Here is a 20,898-nt window from a genome sequence, read left to right as displayed (position 1 = left end):
TTTTAAAAAGCAGATTGTTTCAGTTGGATTGAGTACTGAAGTTCTGAATTTCTTACAATCTCCTAAATGATGTTCATGCTACTGGTCCTTGAAACACCGTGAGTAGCAAGGCTGTAAATCCTCCTTCAGAATGTATTAGTGCTTATATCCTTGTGCCACCATAGCACCATGTAGCTCCCCTAACTTAGCTTACTAATTGTAATCTTGTATTTATTTGTCTACGTTTCTTTCTAAACTACAAACTCTCTGGGTACAGAGACTCTGATGCATTTCCCATGCCTAGCAGATAATTAATATTCAATAAATACTTCTGATGTCAACTAACCAATGAATGAATGTGTACCAAAGATACACTTTTATACACACCTTGAATGCACGTAACGCTCCCCAAGCTACTTTTTCATAACACTATCACCAGGGCGTTGGGATTTTTCAAAATCAGAGCAAAAATAAAATCCTTTATAATCATTCCAAAAAAAAAAAAATCAGAGCAAAATTCACCATTATAATCACAGCTGATATTTATTGAGTACATTGTATATTAACTCATTTAATCCCCCAAAAAGACCTTCATAAGGTAAAGTTATTACAATTCCCATTTTAAAGACAGAAATGGATTCACAGAGATATTAAGGACCTTATCAAAATCTATACAGCTAGTTCGTGTCATCGCTGGGGTATGCACCTAGGCTCCACAGTCCACAGATCTCACTACTACCCCATGAAGATTAAAAAATGGAATCTCTCTGTGACTTTGTCAAGCTTTTCAACCTTAATATGCTTGACATCTGCAGAATGGGGATCAGACCCATTCTAAAGACTACGCTGCAGAATCCCCCATCTAGTCCACAGTGGGCATGCTTGGATTTAATTCTTCTGGTACCACCCCACAAATTTATGTCGTGAAGCAAGCTGTAATTTTTCTGGGATACAACTGTGAATGACAAAAGCTGTGCAAAGCTCCTCCACCAGAATAAGACACCAGGCTGCCACAGGAAGGGGGAACAATGAAGGAGCAGCACCTATATGAACACATAGCTTTATTTTCCTCTTATCTTCATGCACATAAGAATTCCAGAGAAATGGTGTGTCATTATGGTATTCTCAAATTTGGGGCTTGCAAAATGTATCCCTAGAAAAATGCTAAGGGCCTACTCCACGTTCTTGGCTGACACTCTCTTATGCAGGCACCTGAATTAGAAACCTTTGCGTAATTAAGGAAAAGCAGACTGTGTGCATTTACACTTATCAGCTTTCTTTATTTAAAAGGAGATAACACATAGCATTGTTTATAAAGAGAAAACATCATACAACTATTTTAAGAGATAAGTCACTATGGTAACCATTTCTCTGCCTGAATTTAGAGAGGCAATGCCTTCTGCTACTGGAAAATTCTCTCAGTTTTTAGCCAGCAGCAGATATTACATATTATTTTATACTGGACTTTTTTTGGTCTTATACTAAATAAGTCTCCACGTTCTTTATGTAATGGAAAATCCCTTAACATTCCATAGAATAACTCGTATTGCATACTTAATGACTAAATGGAAATTGTATTGGGTGGAACATCTTCAAAGACAAATAAAAATAATGATGAAGTATCCCATCCAGAATGTCATACCTATCTTGACACAATTGGGTGGTTCTACAGTCAATGATTTTACATGTCTGTAAATTTTACTTTTTTCCAGAAAACCATTTTCTAGATTAACAAAGATTAACCAAGATAACTTTTTACCCACATTATTTTCTTACATATAATTGGGAGCTCTCCTTCCTGCTCCCAACACACTTATGCATATTCTAATAAAAACGTCTTTCCTAACCAGTGGCAAATAGTTTCCAGATTTCCTGCAAACAGGAAAGACCATAAATTGTGTTCTACTTTAGCAATACTTCTCTAACTCCATGTAGCCCCTCTAGCTTTCATTGAACCAGAAAACTACAATATCAGAACAATTATCACTCATTAAGTACTTGCTAGGTACCAGGCCCTGTTCTAAGACTCACATGAGTATTAGATTTACAAATTTCGCACAACCAAGGAAAGCCAAAGACAGTGTGCACTCAAAGATCTCAGATTTGTTTATTAAAAAAGAGGTAATATTTAGCATTGATTATAAGGGTTTCTCTTTTAATCCTCACAACAACCCTATAAGCTTGCTAAGGGACCTTGGATATTGTACAGATCAACTTCCATGTCCTGTAAATCCTCCCTGAATCCACTGTACAGATTAAGAAACCCAGTCATTTTTTTCCTCTGGTGTCATAGTTTATGAAATGAAATAAGCAATGCACTGAATGTAAATGTATTAATAAGAGCTCAGGAACAATAGCACGTACTGGATAAAGAGAGAAAAATGGCTGGCAAAACATGTAATAAATATTCAACACTCTAAATCACAAATGCAGAAGACACAAGTATTTCTTATAACAGTATACCAAAGCATCATACTGTCTTTTGTTTTTTGCAAAATCCCTGGTATTCTGAATTTGCACTTATGTAAGCAATGATATTATAAACACTATATTTATACATGAGGGAGCATGGAACTTATTTGTGTGTACATCAGATGAACATACTGTTGCCATTTGTTACTGCTATTCCCCTTTTTTGTATGAAGGTGGATGAGTAAATCATAGTATAGAAAAGCAAGCATGCTTAAGTTAAAGTCCTTGCTCATGGTTTTGGTAGTTTGTTATAGTACATTGGTGTATGAAAGGCAATAAAATTATTTAATCAATTAGATTTTCCCTTCATATACAACTATTATTTCCAGTAAGCAGCCTTACAAACTATCTTTACAGTATTAATTAGAGAGGATACTTAGAGGGGTACAGCAATGAAACATACTTCATCCCTGCACCTGATAAACACCTGGGGTACACCAATGTGATGAACTTTCGGTTACAAATAATTAACTGTATCCACAACATTAAAAACTCTAGGGGCTTCCCTGGTGGCGCAGTGGTTGAGAGTCCGCCTGCCGATGCAGGGGACACGGGTTCGTGCCCTGGTCTGGGAAGATCCCACATGCCGCGGAGCGGCTGGGCTCGTGAGCCATGGCTGCTGAGCCTGCGCGTCCGGAGCCTGTGCTCCGCAAAGGGAGAGGCCACAGCAGTGAGAGGCCCGCGTACCGCAAAAAACAAAAACAAAAACACTCTAATAGACAAAGTGTGTCATCTTTTGACAAGACTATTATGGCACTTAGTTTTTCCTAATTCTGTCCTATAGCTCCTTTTGAAAAATCAGCTCTGTTTATTTAACCCTGCAAAGATGCAAACCAATGACAGAAAGGATTTTGTAACCCTTTTAAGAAGATAAAAAAGGACAATCTCCGCTAATTATCCCAGGTACATTTTCTATATCAGTCATTACTTATGCCCTGTAATTCCTCAGAGCAAGACCCATTCAGTCAAAAAGAATGATATTATTCAAAGTCTTTCATAATAAGTAAATTATTTTCTGCAGTAAAATCCCCAAGGGCTTTGCAAAATTTCAGTTACTCAGGTGAGCTGAGAGAAACTGCTCCTTTCTAGAAGTTACAATAATCCTTCTGGCCCTTTGGGAGTACTTAGTTTATGAGTAATGCCTAAATACCCTAAGGAAATTGAAATGGGTAATTCCTTCACTGGTATAGGTTCAGATCACTTACTATATTAATCCTAATAACTCTCCTTGGATGCAGGTAAGAGGCAGTCTCACTAGCACTGCCACCCAAATAAGGAGGCTCTGTGGCCTGTCCCCCGCCCCCAGCTGCCATACCCGACTGACCATCCACTGGTCCTGAACACATTTGCCACTGAAATTGCTTTTTAATTGGCTTAAAAGGGCTTCTTTTCCCCTTTTCTATTGTTGAAGTAGAGGTGGAAATCTGCTTTCAAAGACTAGCCGATCACATCTCCTTCTTTGGCTCCCCTGACCTTCAGGCAGCGCAGCTGCCTGAGTTGAGTTAAAAATGGACTGTCAAGCTGCTTTTAATTTCTGCTGCTCTGCCTCCCAGTGTCCTCCCACTGATCTGTTTATCACAGCTTCCTTACCCCTTCTGTTGTTGTTTTTCTACGAGTTTTTAGCCTGGACAGCTGAAACTGCTTCTCAAGGCCCTAACCGACAGATCCTTGTACACAGAATCCTAAAGGATTGGGGGCCAACACTAGAACCTCCTACTTGTAGAAACTCTTCTCCCTCCAGGCATCCCCCTCCTCTCCTCCGCTGACCCACCACTGTCTTTGGGAAAGCTCACTCCGACCAGATCACCTCTACTGGCACACCAAAGCGGGAGCAGGGTGGCTTAGGCACCGTGGATGAACACATAATGTTTGGCTTCTTGCCAGACATGGGTTGGGCGAGCCTGTTGACCCTGAGCCGCTCCTCTGTCCCTCTGTGGGCTCAGGTTCAGGGCTGCGCATCAAGCTTCACAGGGATTATATCCCTAGCAGGACATAAAACACTGTACTTGTATCTTCATTGCCCCGAGCCCCTTCAAGACCGCCCAAGACCAAGTTCCTCCCGCTAACGGGGCTTGCCAGGAACTGCTGCCTTTGCGAATGACAACTGCTCCCAGAGCCCGGGAGGGTGGTGGAAGCAGCTAAAATCCCACTAATGGTTTTGTTTAGTTTCTTGGCAAACTCCCCTTCATTCAAGCTGCCGGCGCTCTGGAGCCAGGTCTAATTAGAAGAGTACCAGGCTCACCCTTTCTCGCGGTGAAAACGCATTAGTCATAGATGAAGCAGTACGAAGGGTGCTGGGGGTGCAGTGAAGACCCGAGGCTGGAGAGCCTCGGATGCGGGAAGGCAAGCTAGAGCTGACCGCGTGCGGGAGAGGAGAATACAGAGACGCTGGGACGGGACGCGGAGTAGAGTTGACTCGGTGAGAGGCCAGAACTAAGCGCAGAAATGATGCCCATTGAACATCTACACAGATTTAAGCAAAGTGGTCAGTCTGACAGAGCAAAGCCTCAGGTCACGGTAATAGACAAAAGGCCGAAAGCTTCCCGCTGCCCGGGACAGAAAGTCAACAAGGGCATCAGGAGTGTGAGTGTGTGCGCGCACGCTAGGGGAGGGGTCGCACCAAAGAATCCTGGTTAAAAAAAAAAAAAAAAAAAAAAAGAATCCTGGTTGGTGGCGGAGGGGAGCGGTCAGTTTTGGGCGAGTCGTGCACCCGGAATTGCACTCACAGGGACCCGCGGCCCACCCAGGAAACAGCAGGTGTCAACCCTACCGCAAACTTAGCCTAAACTCCCAGCGGCTAGCCTAGGGTTGCTGGAACTATCGGAGTTGGGTTGCAACCGGACCCTGGAGAGGCGGGGCCCGGGGCCGGGGCGGGGCGGCGCAGGTGGGCGGGCCGGGGCAGGGTGAGGAGGCTGGGCCTATAAAACGCCCGCCGCCCCAGAGGCGAGGCAGCTTAGTGGAGCTGGGGCGGGGTGGGCTGGGGGCGAGCGGGGTGCCGATTGCCGCTTGGGTCCGCAGGTCCCTAAGCCCCCGAGGGAGGGGCCTCCTGAAGACGGTGCCTGCCTCGGTTTACCCGCAGCTTTTTGGCCAGCGAGCGCGTCGGCCCCGGCGAACTCCCAGCAAGTGAGCCTGGGTGGGAGGAGCGGGGCCTGGGGGCTCCGGTGCTCCGGGCGCAGTGGTGAGCTCCGCGGGGCAAGCGGGCTCCAAGTTTTGCTAACTTTGAATTAGTTTCAGGTTGTGACTGTAGGCGTCTCCGCTCCCGGAGTTTTGTGAACCTGAGTTGCAGAGGCCGGTTCCTCCCCTTTGGAAAAGGAATGCTTCGGCTTGTTCGCTCCGGAGACTCTGGGCATTTTAGGAGCCTCTGCACGTCTTGCTTGCTTTTGCAAATCTGTCCTTCTTGCCTCCTTTTTCTAGCGCCCCGGAAAGGCCGTTCCGCCCCGCGAGGGAAACAGAGCCGTTGACCATGGTTGCAACGGGCAGTTTGAGCAGTAAGAACCCGGCTAGCATTTCGGAGTTGCTGGACCGTGGCTTCCACCCGGGGAACCTACTAAATGGTGAGTTTCTCAACCGCCTACCTCTCTTCCCTCCAAAGGTCGCAGCCCCTGGATAGATGGGATTGGCGGGCGTGCAGTGTCGACCCCCTCCTTGAATGTTGGAAGTGCCACAAAATCCATCTGAGACTCCTTTCCAAACTTTTAGCATCTTCTGTCCATCATGGTGAGAAACAAAAGAAGCAAAAGATAAAACCCCAAGGGCTGCATCCATCTAGTCTGCGGCTAATAGACTCTTTGGGGCTAAAAACTGTACAGGTCCCTACCCTACATGGTTGTGAAGTTATGGTGAATTTTAAGTGTACAATTATGTGTGTTTTAACAAATGTATTCACCTGTGTAACCACTACCATCACCTTCTGCCCCCGAAGTCCCATGTACCCCTTTGCCATCAATTCCCCACTCTACCTCTCCCGTCCCCAGGGAAAAACTGATCTGCTTTTTGTCCCTATAGATTACTTTCACCTCTAGGGCTGCATGCAGATGGAGCATGTAATATGTACTCTTTTGTATCTGGTTCCTTTCCCACAGCCTAATGATTTTGAGATCCATGCTGTTGCTTCTATCAGTATGTGTTCCTTTTTGCTTCTGAGTAGTATTCTATTTGTGGATATACCCATTATTTCATTTTTTAAGGCCAAAAGGAAACTTTAAAACAGCAGTGATGCTGGACATATTGTCATTTGCAATTTTAAACAGGAGTTTCTAAAGTAACACACTGCTCTGCCACTCAGGAGCTGTGGGCATAGACCAATTGCTTAAGATCTTTGGGCCTTCCTCATTTAGAAGGCAAAGTGGTTGATGATCTAATTTTATAGGCCAAAGCTCTAAAATTCTCTATTTTCAACGCAGATAAAATATGGAGCCTTATAATTTGGAGTGCATTTGTTTCAATTAGTTTAAAAAAAAGCAATGATCTAAGTTTATACGTGATGTGGAGAGAGGAAAATGCAGTAGCCAATGAAGTGCAGTATGCTTAGGGTGGGGAGCCCACAGGGCATCTGCCTGTGCCTGCTTAGTTGACTGTGTGTGGTGAGGCATCCTGCCAAGTGGTAGGATTAATTTGGAACATAGGTGACCAAATGCAGAGCTATCTCCTTTCCTTTGAGCAAATCTAATTTTGTTTTCCTAGGAGTATTTTGTTTTGTTTGGCTACAAAAAACTACCCAGCCAGTTATAAATATCCATGTGAACCTCAGAGGTCTTCTCTTTGAGCAATTTTTAATCGAAGAGGTTGAAGCTAAAATTGGGATCTACAGGTCATTCCAGTAAAGACTTACAAAGAAAACACAAATTTAATTGATGTTTAATATAACTCATCAAAGTTCATTTTAAGTTCATCACTAAAGGACAATACCAAAAAATCTGTTTTTTACAATAATAAATGAATGTATTCTTAGAGTTAGAAGGTAATAATCCTTAGTCAAGAAAAAATATTAACATTTTTATTCCAGAACTAATGCATAGTCTCTGTAAAAGAAAATAAGAAAACCCCCATAAGCAAATCAGGGAGCAAGAAAGAAAAGAAAATCACTAGTATTCTAAGATAACCATAAATAGATTCGTGATGCGTAGTCAGATTGTGTGTGTGTGTACAGATATAAATTTTTTAAAAAATGGTTATAGCCTACCCACCTTATTTATCAAAACCTTTATTTCATAGGTGAACTTTCAGTCTCAGGTTAAATGATTTGCTTTATTACCCAGCGAGTTAACAGCAGAGTGAGATCAGCTGACTTCCAAACAAATATTAGAACAAGTAGCTGTAACAGATAGAAGAAATAAACAATGTTGCTATAACTCAGTGTGTTTTTTTCTGCTCCTGGATTTTTTTTTTTTAATCTTAAACTTCCATTTTCCACAGATTTTGACTACTGGGATTATGTTGTTCCTGAACCCAACCTCAACGAGGTGGTATTTGAGGAGACGACTTGCCAGAGCTTGGTTAAAATGCTGGAGAACTGTCTGTCCAAATCAAAGCACACCAAACTCGGTTGCTCGAAAGTCCTTGTTCCTGAGAAACTGACCCAGAGGATTGCTCAAGACGTCCTGCGGCTTTCCTCCACCGAGCCCTGTGGCCTGCGGGGCTGCGTTATGCACGTGAACTTGGAAATTGAAAATGTATGTAAAAAGCTGGATAGGATTGTGTGTGATTCTAGCGTGGTGCCCACCTTTGAGCTTACCCTGGTGTTTAAGCAGGAGAACTGCTCATGGACGAGCTTCAGGGATTTTTTCTTTAGTCGAGGTCGCTTCTCTTCTGGCCTCAGGCGAACTCTGATCCTGAGCTCAGGATTCCGACTTGTTAAGAAAAAGCTTTACTCCTTGATTGGCACAACAGTCATTGAAGAGTGCTGAAAGGGAAGCACTGGAAAGGGTCCTTTTTATGACTGGGTAATAAAACTTCGCAGCGCTCCATTAAAGTCCTTGTAGTTTGCCGTGCCTGCTCTTGGTAGGAAACCCCAAACTGAGTTCATCTTCTTTCTATTTCATATTCATGGCCACCCCAACTCAAGGGCTTATCTGGGGACTTTTGAAAAATGACCCACAAGAGAGTACATTGTCTACACTTATCACAGTTTTTACAAAATGGAATGGAATGGAATAAGGAAAAAAAAGAAGCAATCCACTTTAGTTCTTTATTTGACTCCACAAGTTTTCCAGGTAGTCTTGCTACTAGACTGTCTGAACCCACTTTGCCTAGTCTGATTTTCATATGGCTTTTTTTTTCTGTAAGTTTTCAGAGTGATCCTTTCAATCACAGAATCTTAACTGAATGATGCTTAGCCCATCAAAACTTGCAAAAGCTCATACCACCCATTTCCTGCCCCTACTCACATGTTCTTATACAGGAGGATAGAATTAAGTAGGTGAGCTTAATTAAAACTTAACCCCACGCAAATGTGAATAAGGAATGTCACAGTAAGAACAGAGTTATGTACTTCTCTGTCTCTCTGCATCCTCTCCGCTCTTCTGTTTCAAAGAGGTGGCAAAAGCTTGAGCTACCATTTCAGTAACCACAGTATTGTTTTAAATAACTTTATGGTACAATATAAGCTCAGTTTTTCTAGTTCTTAAGTATTGAATTTTACCTTTAAACTAGAAAAATGGAAAACGCTGATTTTTTTGCATGAAGTTGATTACTTTTCCATTGAGTGAATGGTGAATGTGTATAAGGACGGGAAGTGAGTTCCAGTTCCTTTCTCATTCACTTGATAATCTAGCTTCTTTTTGCTTTTACACTTGATCTCAGATGGACCATCTCATCATGTCAGTGTCATCTCATCCTTGGCCTCTCCTAAAAACTAAAGGAACTCAGCTTAACCTGAATCTTCAAAGGAGATAGCTGCACACTACCACTTTTAATTATTAAGATGGGTCTATTTACAAAGTCTCCTTTGACCATGGGTATCTGGTTTATAGTACAGACTACAGAATGAAAGTCATGATCTAGATAACCAGTGCACACACCCAGCTTTCTTCATCCTTGGATACCTGTCCCTAGGGAACAATAAAGGCCTTATTTTTCTCTTGTTTCAACTAGCTAGATCTTTATCTTTTTTTATGTTAATGAGAGAACATAGCCAACACATTATAATGTTCATCCAGGAAGACCTTCACATCCTTGCTGTAGGTCCTGGATAAGGAGCTTGTTCAGGTCTCCTTAGCACCACTTTACATACCTGAGGCCAGGGTTGTAGAGACCATGGCTTCATCCTGGTGTAATTCAAAAGCAGGTGTGATCCTATTCCCATAAATGCCCTAAAATTTCACTATTCAAATCAGTAAGTGTTCTAGCAAATTGAACTCTTCAAATGCTTGGAAAGATACCACAAAGCCAATCTTACAGGACTGGGCCAGGATAAGTCGAGCTTGTTTTGCATGTCTATTATTGTCCAGGGCTCTGAAGGTCACTGTAATTCTGTGGGCGAGGAGTCTCTGGCATGGATGTAAAACTGTTGTCCTTTTTCTACTAACAGTTGTCTTTGACTCTCGTCTTTTACACTCACAAAATAGTGGTGACTTATAGAGACTCTTAAGTTAATATTCCTGTTAAAGGAAATTAAAGTTTGTCTATTTTTGACAATAAAGCATCATATATTTTTAATTCTCTTGTCCTCTTTGTCTTTTCTGAGTTTATGCAATGATCACCCTAAAATATATTTGACAATATTTGAGGGAAGGTGACAGAACAATTATTTATCTCCTTTTTGACAAAGGCTATTTGTACCCTTCATTATAATATTCCAATTGTATATTGCATGTGCTTATGTATCAATAAAGAGTCATTTGCTTCATAATTTTTCAAATACAATAATATTTTTCACTGGAAGACAATAATTTGAGCTCCTTTAGCAACTGCCTTTGAAAAAATTACTCATTGTGTAAAGGCTTTTTCTGTAGTTTTCCTAATGGCCAAATGCAGATATATCAGATTGTAAGATCAGTATACATTTTAATTTTTACCAGAATATTCTCTTAGAGCAACATATCTTTGTAATTCCACAATCATTCATCAATTTGAATTTTTAACCTTGTCCACCTATCTTTTCTGTCTCCTCAAATTTGTCATTAGCTCAGATTTCTCACACTACCTAACCCACATTTAATAAGACTTATTACGTCTAGGCACTGTTCTAGGTGCTTTACATAAACCATCTCATGTACCCCTCATAACAGTCCTATGCAATGAGACCACTGTCATCTCCGTTTTGTGGATAAATGATCAGATGCAGAGAGGTTAAGTAACTTGCCCAAAGTCACTAAGTTATGCAGGAGATCCAGAGTATAAAACAGAGCCAGCTCCAGGAGCTGTGCTCACTATGCGTTCTCCAAATGCATGAAGGCAGCACAGACATCTTACCCACATCACCAAAGGACTGTAAAAGTGATGTCAAACATTCGCCCTTAAATTCAAAGAAAAAATTCTTAATGTGATTTCTTTCCAGGTAGAAAAAAAGTAGGCAGCTATTGACAGTATTCACCATTCATTGGAGCAGAGCTGTGCTTAGAATTTTAAAAGTTTCCAAATATTTAAAAAATATGCATTTCAATCCTGGCACCTTCACACCTATCTTTTGTAGGTGACCTAGTTACTTTCTCATGTACCTTCAAAAAAAGGTGTGACCTCTCCCTTATCTATTTCAATGGGGAATAAACTGTTAGCTAGAGTGTCTGATGGCCTCCTGAAAGATCAGATGTCTTATTTTCCTCTTATTAATAGAAAGATAGTATAATTTTATGGAAATGGATTCAATATCCTGATTCTATTTTGCCAGTGATGTGATCTATATCCTCATGGAGTCAGCATCATGTCACACTATTCACAGTTTTCCCACGTGCATACCGGAAGGATGTACAAGTATAAAAATCTTAAGTCTATTGCACAGGTCTCAACTACCTATATCGGTTTAAACAAGTGAGAATAAAAACAAAAGTCCAAGGCACATCGGTGGCAGATGAGGAGGGACAGATACACGTGACAAGCTGGGAGGAGAATCATGCAGATTTTCAGAACCCCGGACTCCTGCCTAGACTCTGCCATTGATTATAGACTCGCAATACTCCATTGGGTCCTCCACACCTGCCACAGGCAAGAGATGAGAGAGACTATGAAGGATCTCATGGGAAACTTGGGGGCTAGTTGTGGAAGTGATGTACATAACTTCTGTCTACATCCCCTGTAGAACTCAGTCACATGGTCGCATTCAATTGTAAGAGGGGCTGGGAAATATGGTAGCACAGTGTGCCCAGAAGTAAATGGGCTTGATGAACTGAAAACATAGTTTCTGCTACACGGGGAGTGACAAGTTATTCTATAAAACAATAGACAGCCCAGACACAGGCCTATACATATGTAAATGGAAAGTTGATTTATAGCAGAGTTGGCACTTTAGAGCAATGAGCAAATAAATGATGGCGGGGACTTCCCTGGTGGTGCAGTGGTTAAGAATTCACCTGCCAATGCAGGGGACATGGGTTCTATCCCTGGTCCAGGAAGATCCCACATGCTGCAGAGCAACTAAGCCCATGCGCCACAACTACTGAGTGTGCGGTCTAGAGCACATGAGCCACAACTACTGAGTCCACATGCCACAACTACTGAAGCCCACATGCCTAGAGTTCGTGCTCCACAGCAAGAGAAGCCACCGCAATGAGAAGCCCGTGCACCGCAAAGAAGAGTAGCTCCCGCTCACCACAACTAGAGAAAGCCCGCGCAGCAACGAAGACCCAACGCAGCCAAAAAATAAATAAAAATAAATAAATAAATGATGGTGTTTTCCAATAATTGGAGCTATAATAATTATCTACATAAAAAAATGAAATTGAATGCATACAATTCCAGATTGATTAAAGAATTAAATGTGAAAGGGAAAGTTTTAGCTGACAATATAATTTTTATGATTTTGAAGTAGAAACATTTCTTAAGATACAAAGAAATCACTCAAACTTTTTGTCTATCACGTAACACTATAAAGAATAAAAATACAACTCATGAACTGAAAGTATCTTCTATACATATAACTGAAAAAGAGTTAGTAACCAGAATATGTTAAGAATTATTTCAAAGCAATTAGAAAAACACAAACTACTCAAAGGAAAAAAAATGGGCAAAAGCTTGAATAGGCACCTACAGAAAAGGAAACCCATATGGTGATAAACCCATGTGGATGTGTATACACTGGTTTCTCATTGTGCTTTTAATTTGGATTTCCCTGGTTAATAAATAGACTGAGCATCTTTTCATATGTTTAAGAAAACGAAGTGGGGGGGGGTGTTAAAATCTGAAAATTCCAAATCCTGGTGAGGATACAGGAAAAAAAGAATTATTCCAACATGCCTATATGTGTATCTATGCAGCCTGGCATTATTTTGTAAAGTTGAAGATAAGCATATTTTATGAAATTAGACCAGTGTTCTTCAAACTTTTTTGCTTGTTGCACATCTAAGAGAATTCTGTAAAAGTACACCCTCTGCCATATTTTTTAAATTGCCATCCAAAATTTTCAGCCTAAGTTTAAAAAGTTGAAAATAATATCTGTTCAGTATGTGGTGAATATGATCTTTTTAAATGAAATGATTACATCATCTCGTTAAATGTTTCCAATGGAATGTAAATAGCATGGTAATTTAAAACTCACCAACTACTTAGAAAACGCTAAATTAGGTACATCAACAGAATAAAATTTTTCAGTGTTACTTTTTCTTTTTTCCTGTATCTTCTTAAAGTCTACTTTTTAAACTGAATTTTACCTTCATATATTTTAGACTTAAAAGTCCTTTATTAATATTTCTTCTCATAGTAAAAATAAGATTGTAAATTTAAATGACAATTTTTTAAATTTCCTGTGATCATGTCTTTGTTAATTTTTTATTGAGTTAAACTTATAAATAATAATACACAATAATCAAAGCAACATTAATATATTTTTGAATTATCTAAATACTAATAAGCAAAAAATAATCTCAGTGAAATAATTCTTTTTTTTTTACCTTGAACTTGGAATTTTTATTGTTTTGGTACTGAGTCTTTTATTATAAACATTTTCCTTGTTAGAATGAATGATCATTGTATAATGACCATTTTTGATGACTAAGTAATATTCCATCTAGTTGAGTTACCATAATTAGCCTAATCGTTCCCTATTGTTGGATTTCTAGATATATATATATTACATCTTTCTTATCCATTCATCTGTTGATGGACACTTAGGTTGCTTTCACGTCTTGGCTATTGTAAATAATGCTGCTATGAACACTGGGGTGCATGTACCTTGTATCTTTTTGAATCAATGTTTTTGTTTTGTTTGGATATCTACCCAGAAGTGGAACTACTAGGTCATATGGTAGTTTTAAGTTTTTTGAGAAACTTCCATACTGTTTTCCACAGTGGATACACCAATTTACATTCCCACCAACGGTGCACGAAGTGGGAACACTTGTTACTGCATCCTCACCACATTCGTTATTTGTGTTCTTTTTGAAGATGGCCATTCTGACGGGTGTGAGGTGGTATCCCATTGTGGTTTTGATTTACAAGTGAAATGATTCTTTTAAAGTCGTGAATTAATTTATAGGTATTGTTTTTGCTAGAATTAGAGGATTAAGCATCATTTCCTATGTTTTGTCTCTATAAATGTAAGCTCTGAGAAAATATATTAGCATCAATAAGTAGATGGGAATACAGAAAATTTGCCTATTACAAAACCAAATTGTAATCAATATTTGAGCTACTTATGCTGAGGTACAGGGCATCAGGACTTCAACATATGGATTTGGGGGGTACACAATTTCACTCGTAATGGCAGACGTTCAAATAATGAGCTTTCTCAACACTATCCTAGAGCAATAGTTCAAACAGTCCTGTTGTTTGGTACCCTAGAGGTTATTATACCCCTGAATAAAGCATTATAGTAAGATGGGCCAATAGTGAAAGGCATGTCCTTCGTGAAGTGAGGGAAAAGGACTGTTACAGGGGAAGTGAGCAAGTTAGACCTGCATTTCAGGTAAGTTCTCAGGGAGATCAATTTTAGGAAAGAGTATACATAGAAGCAAAGGGTTTGGAAATTGGTCCCCCTAAAACTGTGTGCTGCACATACCTCAGGGAAAACATTTGTTTACCCCTGTACCAATTTCCCAGTTTTAAGACTACTGCCTTGGATTCTTGCACCCATGTGCCAGGAGACTGACAGTTCAGCATCACACTGTTTAGAAGACTGGTATGGAAACAACACAAATGTCCATCAGCTGTAGAATGGATAAATGAATTGTGCTATGGCCATAAATGGAATGCTAAACAACAATGAAAATGAATGGAATCTAAATTATAAAAGACCTGGATGAATCTTTAGGATACAATACAGAATGCAAAAAGAAGTCATAAAAGAATAAATAAGCTATTTTTTACATTTATGTAATGATTAAAAACAGAAAACTAAAATATTTACAGATACAAATATATGCGGCTTATCTATTTAAAAAATCCAGGGATTTATAAGCACAAATTTCAAGCGAGGGGATACATCTGAAGGGACAAGAAAATAGGTGGAAATAATGAGGCACTCACAAAAAACATCAAAGGTGATAGTAGCGATCTTTATCTTTTAAATTTGGAGGTAGGCATGCATATATTGTTGAATCCTGGCTCCTTACGCTTTACATGCATTTCATACATCTCTTTTTGTACTTACTTAATAGTAAATAAAATTTCTTAAAATTTTAAAAGGCTATGGGGCAGTTTAAAAATTCAAGCAAAGTTCAAACTATATCTCTACTTAAGAACTTCCTATACTTACAACAAGTAAATATTCACTAAATCAGCTCTAAGAGACAGGAAAATCTGAGGATTTATCTGGGCCATTAATTTTTCCTAATTTGAGCAAACTGCAACAATTATCACAGCCAGCATTCAATTATTCTCACCACAGAGGGCAACCATGGAGTAATTCATGAAAAACTGCATAAAATGCAAAAAACATTACCATTTGGCCATGGGCTACATATTATTAATCTTGCAACACATTTACTTTTGCAGAGAATAATATAAAATGATGTTTATTGCTTGAACACACAACATGTGAAAAATTATGACAGAGCATGCCGAAGAATGCAGACTATTTGAAAGAGGCTGCTGAGGAACCTGACCATCTGGATAAGTAAGTTTTGATCTTATTTCCAGAACTGATAACTAGGTCAAGTTATTTACATAATAATATTAGTTAATGATTTGAAAATATTAAAAAGGTCTTTAATCCACTCAAATCATGCTGAAGGAAATGCAAAGGCACACAGATCAAATCTCAAATCAAAACCCAAATTATAGCTCAAGTTTGACTTTGCTGGGAAAGAATGAAGGAAGTTTTTTCAACCTTTTTCAGGGCTAAAATCCAGACTAAAACCATTTGGAGGGAGTTAAAACACCCTTTTGCAATGTTCTATCAGCAACAGCATAAACAACTGTTACTGTGTTTCAGAGAATTCTCTAGGCAGCTACCACATAAATCAAATAGAACTTGCTATAATAGGCACTGTGGAGTGTGAAGGAAGTAATAGCAGCAGCAATACAGACAAGTTGTAAAATGAAGTGAAGAACTCTAAAGGGTCTAAGATTTACCCTACTTTAGAGGTAACATACTAGCCTGCCACAGTTTCATGGATACTTGTAGAAGACCCCTGGGATAAAGACAAAGGATTTTATCATATTAGCCTGCCACAGTTTCATGGATACTCGTAGAAGACCCCTGGGATAAAGACAAAGGATTTTATCATATTAGCCTGCCACAGTTTCATGGATACTCGTAGAAGACCCCTGGGATAAAGACAAAGGATTTTATCATATTAGCCTGCCACAGTTTCATGGATACTCGTAGAAGACCCCTGGGATAAAGACAAAGGATTTTATCATACTAGCCTGCCACAGTTTCATGGGTACTTGTAGAAGAGCCCTGGGATAAAGACAAAGGATTTTATCATATTAGCCTGCCACAGTTTCATGGATACTTGTAGAAGCCTTCTGGGAAAGAGACAAAGGATTTTATTACTCAAGAAGCATGAGCATCAGCATGTTTGCATCAGTCCCCTCATCCCTGCCAAGGCCCATAGGAGCAATGGTGTTGGACCCAATGGATGCCTATGGGTTGTGTTACAGGCGTGGAACCCTGAGCTTAGGGAACCCCAGTCTTTTATAATGGGTATGCCTGCCCTTTGCTCCAGAGGAATATACTACCTATCTTCCACTGTTGATCACTATACAAACATCCTTGAAAAGATAGTTCAGACCAAAGGGCAATCACTGCCTCACTTGTAAGAGATGCAGAGACATGAGCAACTCACAGAGAATTGCCTCCCAACAGCCAGTGTTAAGACCTGAGCCTGCCTGCCATTTGTTGTTAAAAGTCAAGCACGATAAACAAATGACTTTCCTTCCCTGATTACAACATATGTACCCAATGACAGAGCCTCAAAATATTAAGTGCAAATTCATAAAATTAGAAAGTTGAGCGATTTATAATCATAGTGAATGATGTTATTATACTTCTCTCAATAATTGAGAGATCAATCCAAAAGAGAATTAAAGAAGTGAAAGATTGAATGACACCATACATACTGTATTTAGTAACCATGCATAGAACTATAAACCCCCAACTTATAAATACATATTACTTCAATATCTACAGGAAACATATTCCTAAATTTATCACATTTTATAACACATAGAAAACATTAAATTAACAAAGACTATTCTAAATAAATAATAAAAACGTGAAAACAACCACAAAACTTCCATATATTTGGAAATTTAAGTACAAATATAATTCATAGGTCAAAATAATTTTTAAAACTTAAAATTTAATGATAAGGAAATTGTTACATAGTAAAACATCTAGGATGCAGTTCAGACAGTATATAAAAAGAAATGTATAGCCTTAAATATTTATATGAGAAAGAAAAAAAATGAAAAAACATTTTTGGAAATGAATGAGATCTTAAAAAGCTATACAGGAGCATCTCAAATGAATTATTGATCAAAAAACTAAAGATAAATTAAATAAGCTTGAAAACTGTTAAAACCTAGTACCCAGTTACTTTATAATTCTCTGTATTTTTCACTGTGCTTGAATATTTTATATTCTTAAAAGAATCAGTATTTGTGAGAGGATTTACTCAAGGGACAGTGTTGCACATAGAATGTGGCAGCAGCGGCAGTTCTGAAATCATTCCGAGCAACTTTAAGGCAGACTTGCATGTTTATCTTTGTCAATATTCAGTAACTATTTATAAAACAGATTAGGAAAAGGTCAGTATGGCCCAAGGCAGAGGCCTGTGGGACGTCACACGAAGAAGTACAGTTTCTACGTAATTGAGCTAGTTCATCTTTATAAGCAGTGAGGTACTATTATAATGTAGAATTTGGGGGAAATCAACCAGAAAACATTGTATATAATGAATGGTTTAGGAGTGATGAAGAGGCAGGAGGCAAGAGATCAGTGAAGAACCAACTGAAATACCTACATGGGAGGGGAGAAGAGTCTAAACTAGATAAGAAACAACTTATGTACATTAAATATAGTAATAATGATGATGATAATTAGCTCAAGAGCCATTACCAAGAAAAATGAACAGGTTTTGGTGGCTGAGATAAGGAAGAAGAAAAGAAGGGCATCAGTAAACTTCGGATATTCAGGGGTTTCTGCTGCTTGTTTAATGCAGAAGTTCACCCAGGAGGGGTAATGAGAGAACTTAGAGAAGCTTCCATGAGATAAGATGACCACACATCTTACATCTGGCATCATTTCTGCTTTAATAACTGCTTTAGGTGGAGTTCCCTGGAATAGACTCTGAGATGGAGACCTAAGCAGGAAGTTGATGCCCTTTGATTAACGCCCCCTGGCAGAGAGAAGGAAGTAAAACTGACTGAGCAAAGGAGATGGTTGAACCATTGATGCGGTCGCACAAAAAGGCCTCACCTGACCTGTCAGGGAGCTCCAGAGTTAGGATGCCCTTCAGAGTTATTTCCCCGGAGGCAACAGGGTTTGCCTGTATCCTCACCCTCACTGACCAGGCATTAGAAACAGGCTGCTGAGGACAGGTGTGTGTGACTTTGGACCAGGCAGCACTAGTCAGCTGAGGCAATTCTTGACGTGGTAACGTTCCCAGTGGTTTGGAAGATGCCGGCCTCAGATGTGAAGAGGGGATCTGAGTGGCACATTGCAGCATCTACCACCTGCCCTCATGCCACTCAGATTCATGTGTGTCGTATAATAAATTCTGGGTCCAGCTCTTGCAGGATTCTGTTTGGTCTGTTTTCCTAGGGAAACTGACAAAGGTGAGTGGAACAAAACTACAGCCCTACCACTGCAGGTGGTCTCAAAGCCACAGTGGAGTATCATTTCCTTGTCTGCCACCATTCTAGATTCCCCGCTTTCTCTGTTATCACCTCTGCTGGTCAGCTGACTTGCTAGAGGGGTGACCCAGACCCCCATGGTTAAGAGGTCTAAGCCCCTGGTCACCATGTCCTTAGGCCTTAGTTGTTACACTTGTCATTTACTCCTGGCTGTTCGCACAATGGTAGTTCTTGCCTTATAGGCCAAAGCACCAATATATCTGCCAACTACCAAATGGGTCCATTGGAATTAGACATTTGGGGACCAAGGAAATGACCACTGGCTACATCCATGAGTCCAAGAGGTACACTGTGAGCTGGATCTGGACCAGGACCCCATTTATTACTTGGAAGTCATGATGATGCTTAAGTTCCGGGTCATCAATGTCAACTCAGACCTCACATCTGACACACCTTGAAATGATGTATTCTCCATTTTCTGTTGTACAAATATCCAAGTAAATGGCTGTAGGTCATTTTAGGGAAAGAATAAGGGAGGATGGGGGGTCATCATTATTGTATATACTTGGCATGGAATTACTGGCATTTTTTTCTCCAGGAATTTTGAACTCTCATTCAGTAAATGGGTTCTAGGTTGGAAATTGCCTTTGTTCTGAAAACTGAATTTAGGACTGTGACTTTTTTTGGAATGGCTGCCTCCAAGAAGGTGCATGGCTTTGGGTGAGGGCAATGCATGGAGAGGGGTCAGCTGAAAGCTGTCAGCCACCAACACTCCCAGCAGCCAGGGGAATGAGCATCCCAGACCTGGATGGTACGCTATGGTATGGCATCCATTACAACAACTAATACTTTTAGGGTGTATGTAGAAAGGTGGAACTAAGAAATAAAAGTTCGGTTGAAGTGATGGAAAAGAGAGAAATCTAAGACTCTTTTAAACTCTAAATGATCGAATTTCCTGTTGATCTTAACTCTGCCTCAGTCTCTGAGGGTAACTTACCATATAGTGTTATCAGACTTATGTGGAATTATTTTGATATACCAAACAGAAATTGAACTAACAGGGGCTTCCCTGATGGCGCAGTGGTTGAGAGTCTGCCTGCTAATGCAGGGGACAAGGGCTCGAGCCCTGGTCTGGGAGGATCCCACATGCCGCGGAGCAACTGGGCCCGTGAGCCACAACTACTGAGCCTGCGCGTCTGGAGCCTGTGCTCCGCAACAAGAGAGGCCGCGATAGCGAGAGGCCCGCGCACCGTGATGAAGAGTGGCCCCCGCTTGAGAAACTAGAAAACTAGAGAAAGCCCTCGCACAGAAACGAAGACCCAACACAGCAAAAATAAATAAATTAATTAACAAACTGAACTAATATATTATGTATCTATAATTAAACAAAGAAAGTGTTTACCAGTGAAAAGGGCTTTGCTAGGGTTTCATGTATTTGTAGTAGGTGGAGAGGACAGCTGGAAAATTCTGACCTGACTCACTAAAAATGGCATAAGAGAACTCCCTAAATGGCAGTGCTAGCGCTCGAAACTTTTGCATGCCCTAGACTTCCACACTAGGATTTTAGATATGATGAAAAACAACCAGACCATGAGAAAACTGCTTTTTTGTAATCAGTTTTCCAGTGTGAAGGGGCCCAGTTTAAGTAAAGGCCCCAAATAACATAATATTGTGTACAGCACCCTCCCAGATGGCCTCTTCCAGTTCACATGGGGACGAAGAGTACTTTACTGCTGGAGTTACAAACGTATTAGTGTGCACTACGAGAGCCCAAATTCAAAGCTGCTCTTGATGCAAAGCCCTGAAAATTATTGCTTCGGTTCTTCATGATAATCAACCCAAACTGACTGCTGTGCATTCAAATCCTCCTACCTAACCACATGGAAATAATTGGAAGGAGTGGAATGTTATTAATATAAAACAACTATTTCTTATTGCTTATAGGCTGGTATATATTGGGTTTCTCTTTAATAAGCAGAAAAAGTAACAAGTCCAATTGAATGTTGATGTAAACTACGGGATTTCTGGCTTCAGAGGTGTAACTAGAAGAATAAT

At 40.1% G+C, this 20,898-nt stretch overlaps 1 protein-coding gene across 2 annotated transcripts; it reads left to right on the top strand.

Annotated features, from left to right (window-relative positions):
- The first annotated feature begins 5,415 nt into the window (after positions 1 to 5,415).
- Positions 5,416 to 10,107, top strand: DDIT4L (DNA damage inducible transcript 4 like). Of its 2 annotated transcripts, none has more exons than XM_060147628.1 (3): positions 5,416 to 5,574; positions 5,866 to 6,005; positions 7,867 to 10,107. In XM_060147628.1, exons 2-3 carry the CDS (start codon positions 5,915 to 5,917, stop codon positions 8,355 to 8,357), a joined length of 582 nt encoding a protein of 193 aa, XP_060003611.1. In that variant the 5' UTR covers positions 5,416 to 5,574; positions 5,866 to 5,914; the 3' UTR covers positions 8,358 to 10,107. The 2 variants fall into 2 exon arrangements, with proteins under 2 accessions (XP_060003611.1, XP_060003612.1); XM_060147629.1 differs by having other exon boundaries at positions 5,416 to 5,629.
- Positions 10,108 to 20,898: the final 10,791 nt, after the last annotated feature.

This window comes from Lagenorhynchus albirostris, chromosome 4 (genome assembly GCF_949774975.1).
Source record: "Lagenorhynchus albirostris chromosome 4, mLagAlb1.1, whole genome shotgun sequence".
Taxonomy (NCBI): Eukaryota; Metazoa; Chordata; class Mammalia; order Artiodactyla; family Delphinidae; genus Lagenorhynchus; species Lagenorhynchus albirostris.
This window is presented reverse-complemented; position numbering and strand designations above follow the sequence as displayed.

Coding starts and splice junctions, on each gene's coding strand:
- DDIT4L (XM_060147628.1), top strand. CDS start 5,915: ATGGTTGCAACGGGCAGTTTGAGCAGTAAGAACCCGGCTAGCATTTCG. Junction 6,006..7,866: donor CCCGGGGAACCTACTAAATG/GTGAGTTTCTCA, acceptor CATTTTCCACAG/ATTTTGACTACTGGGATTAT.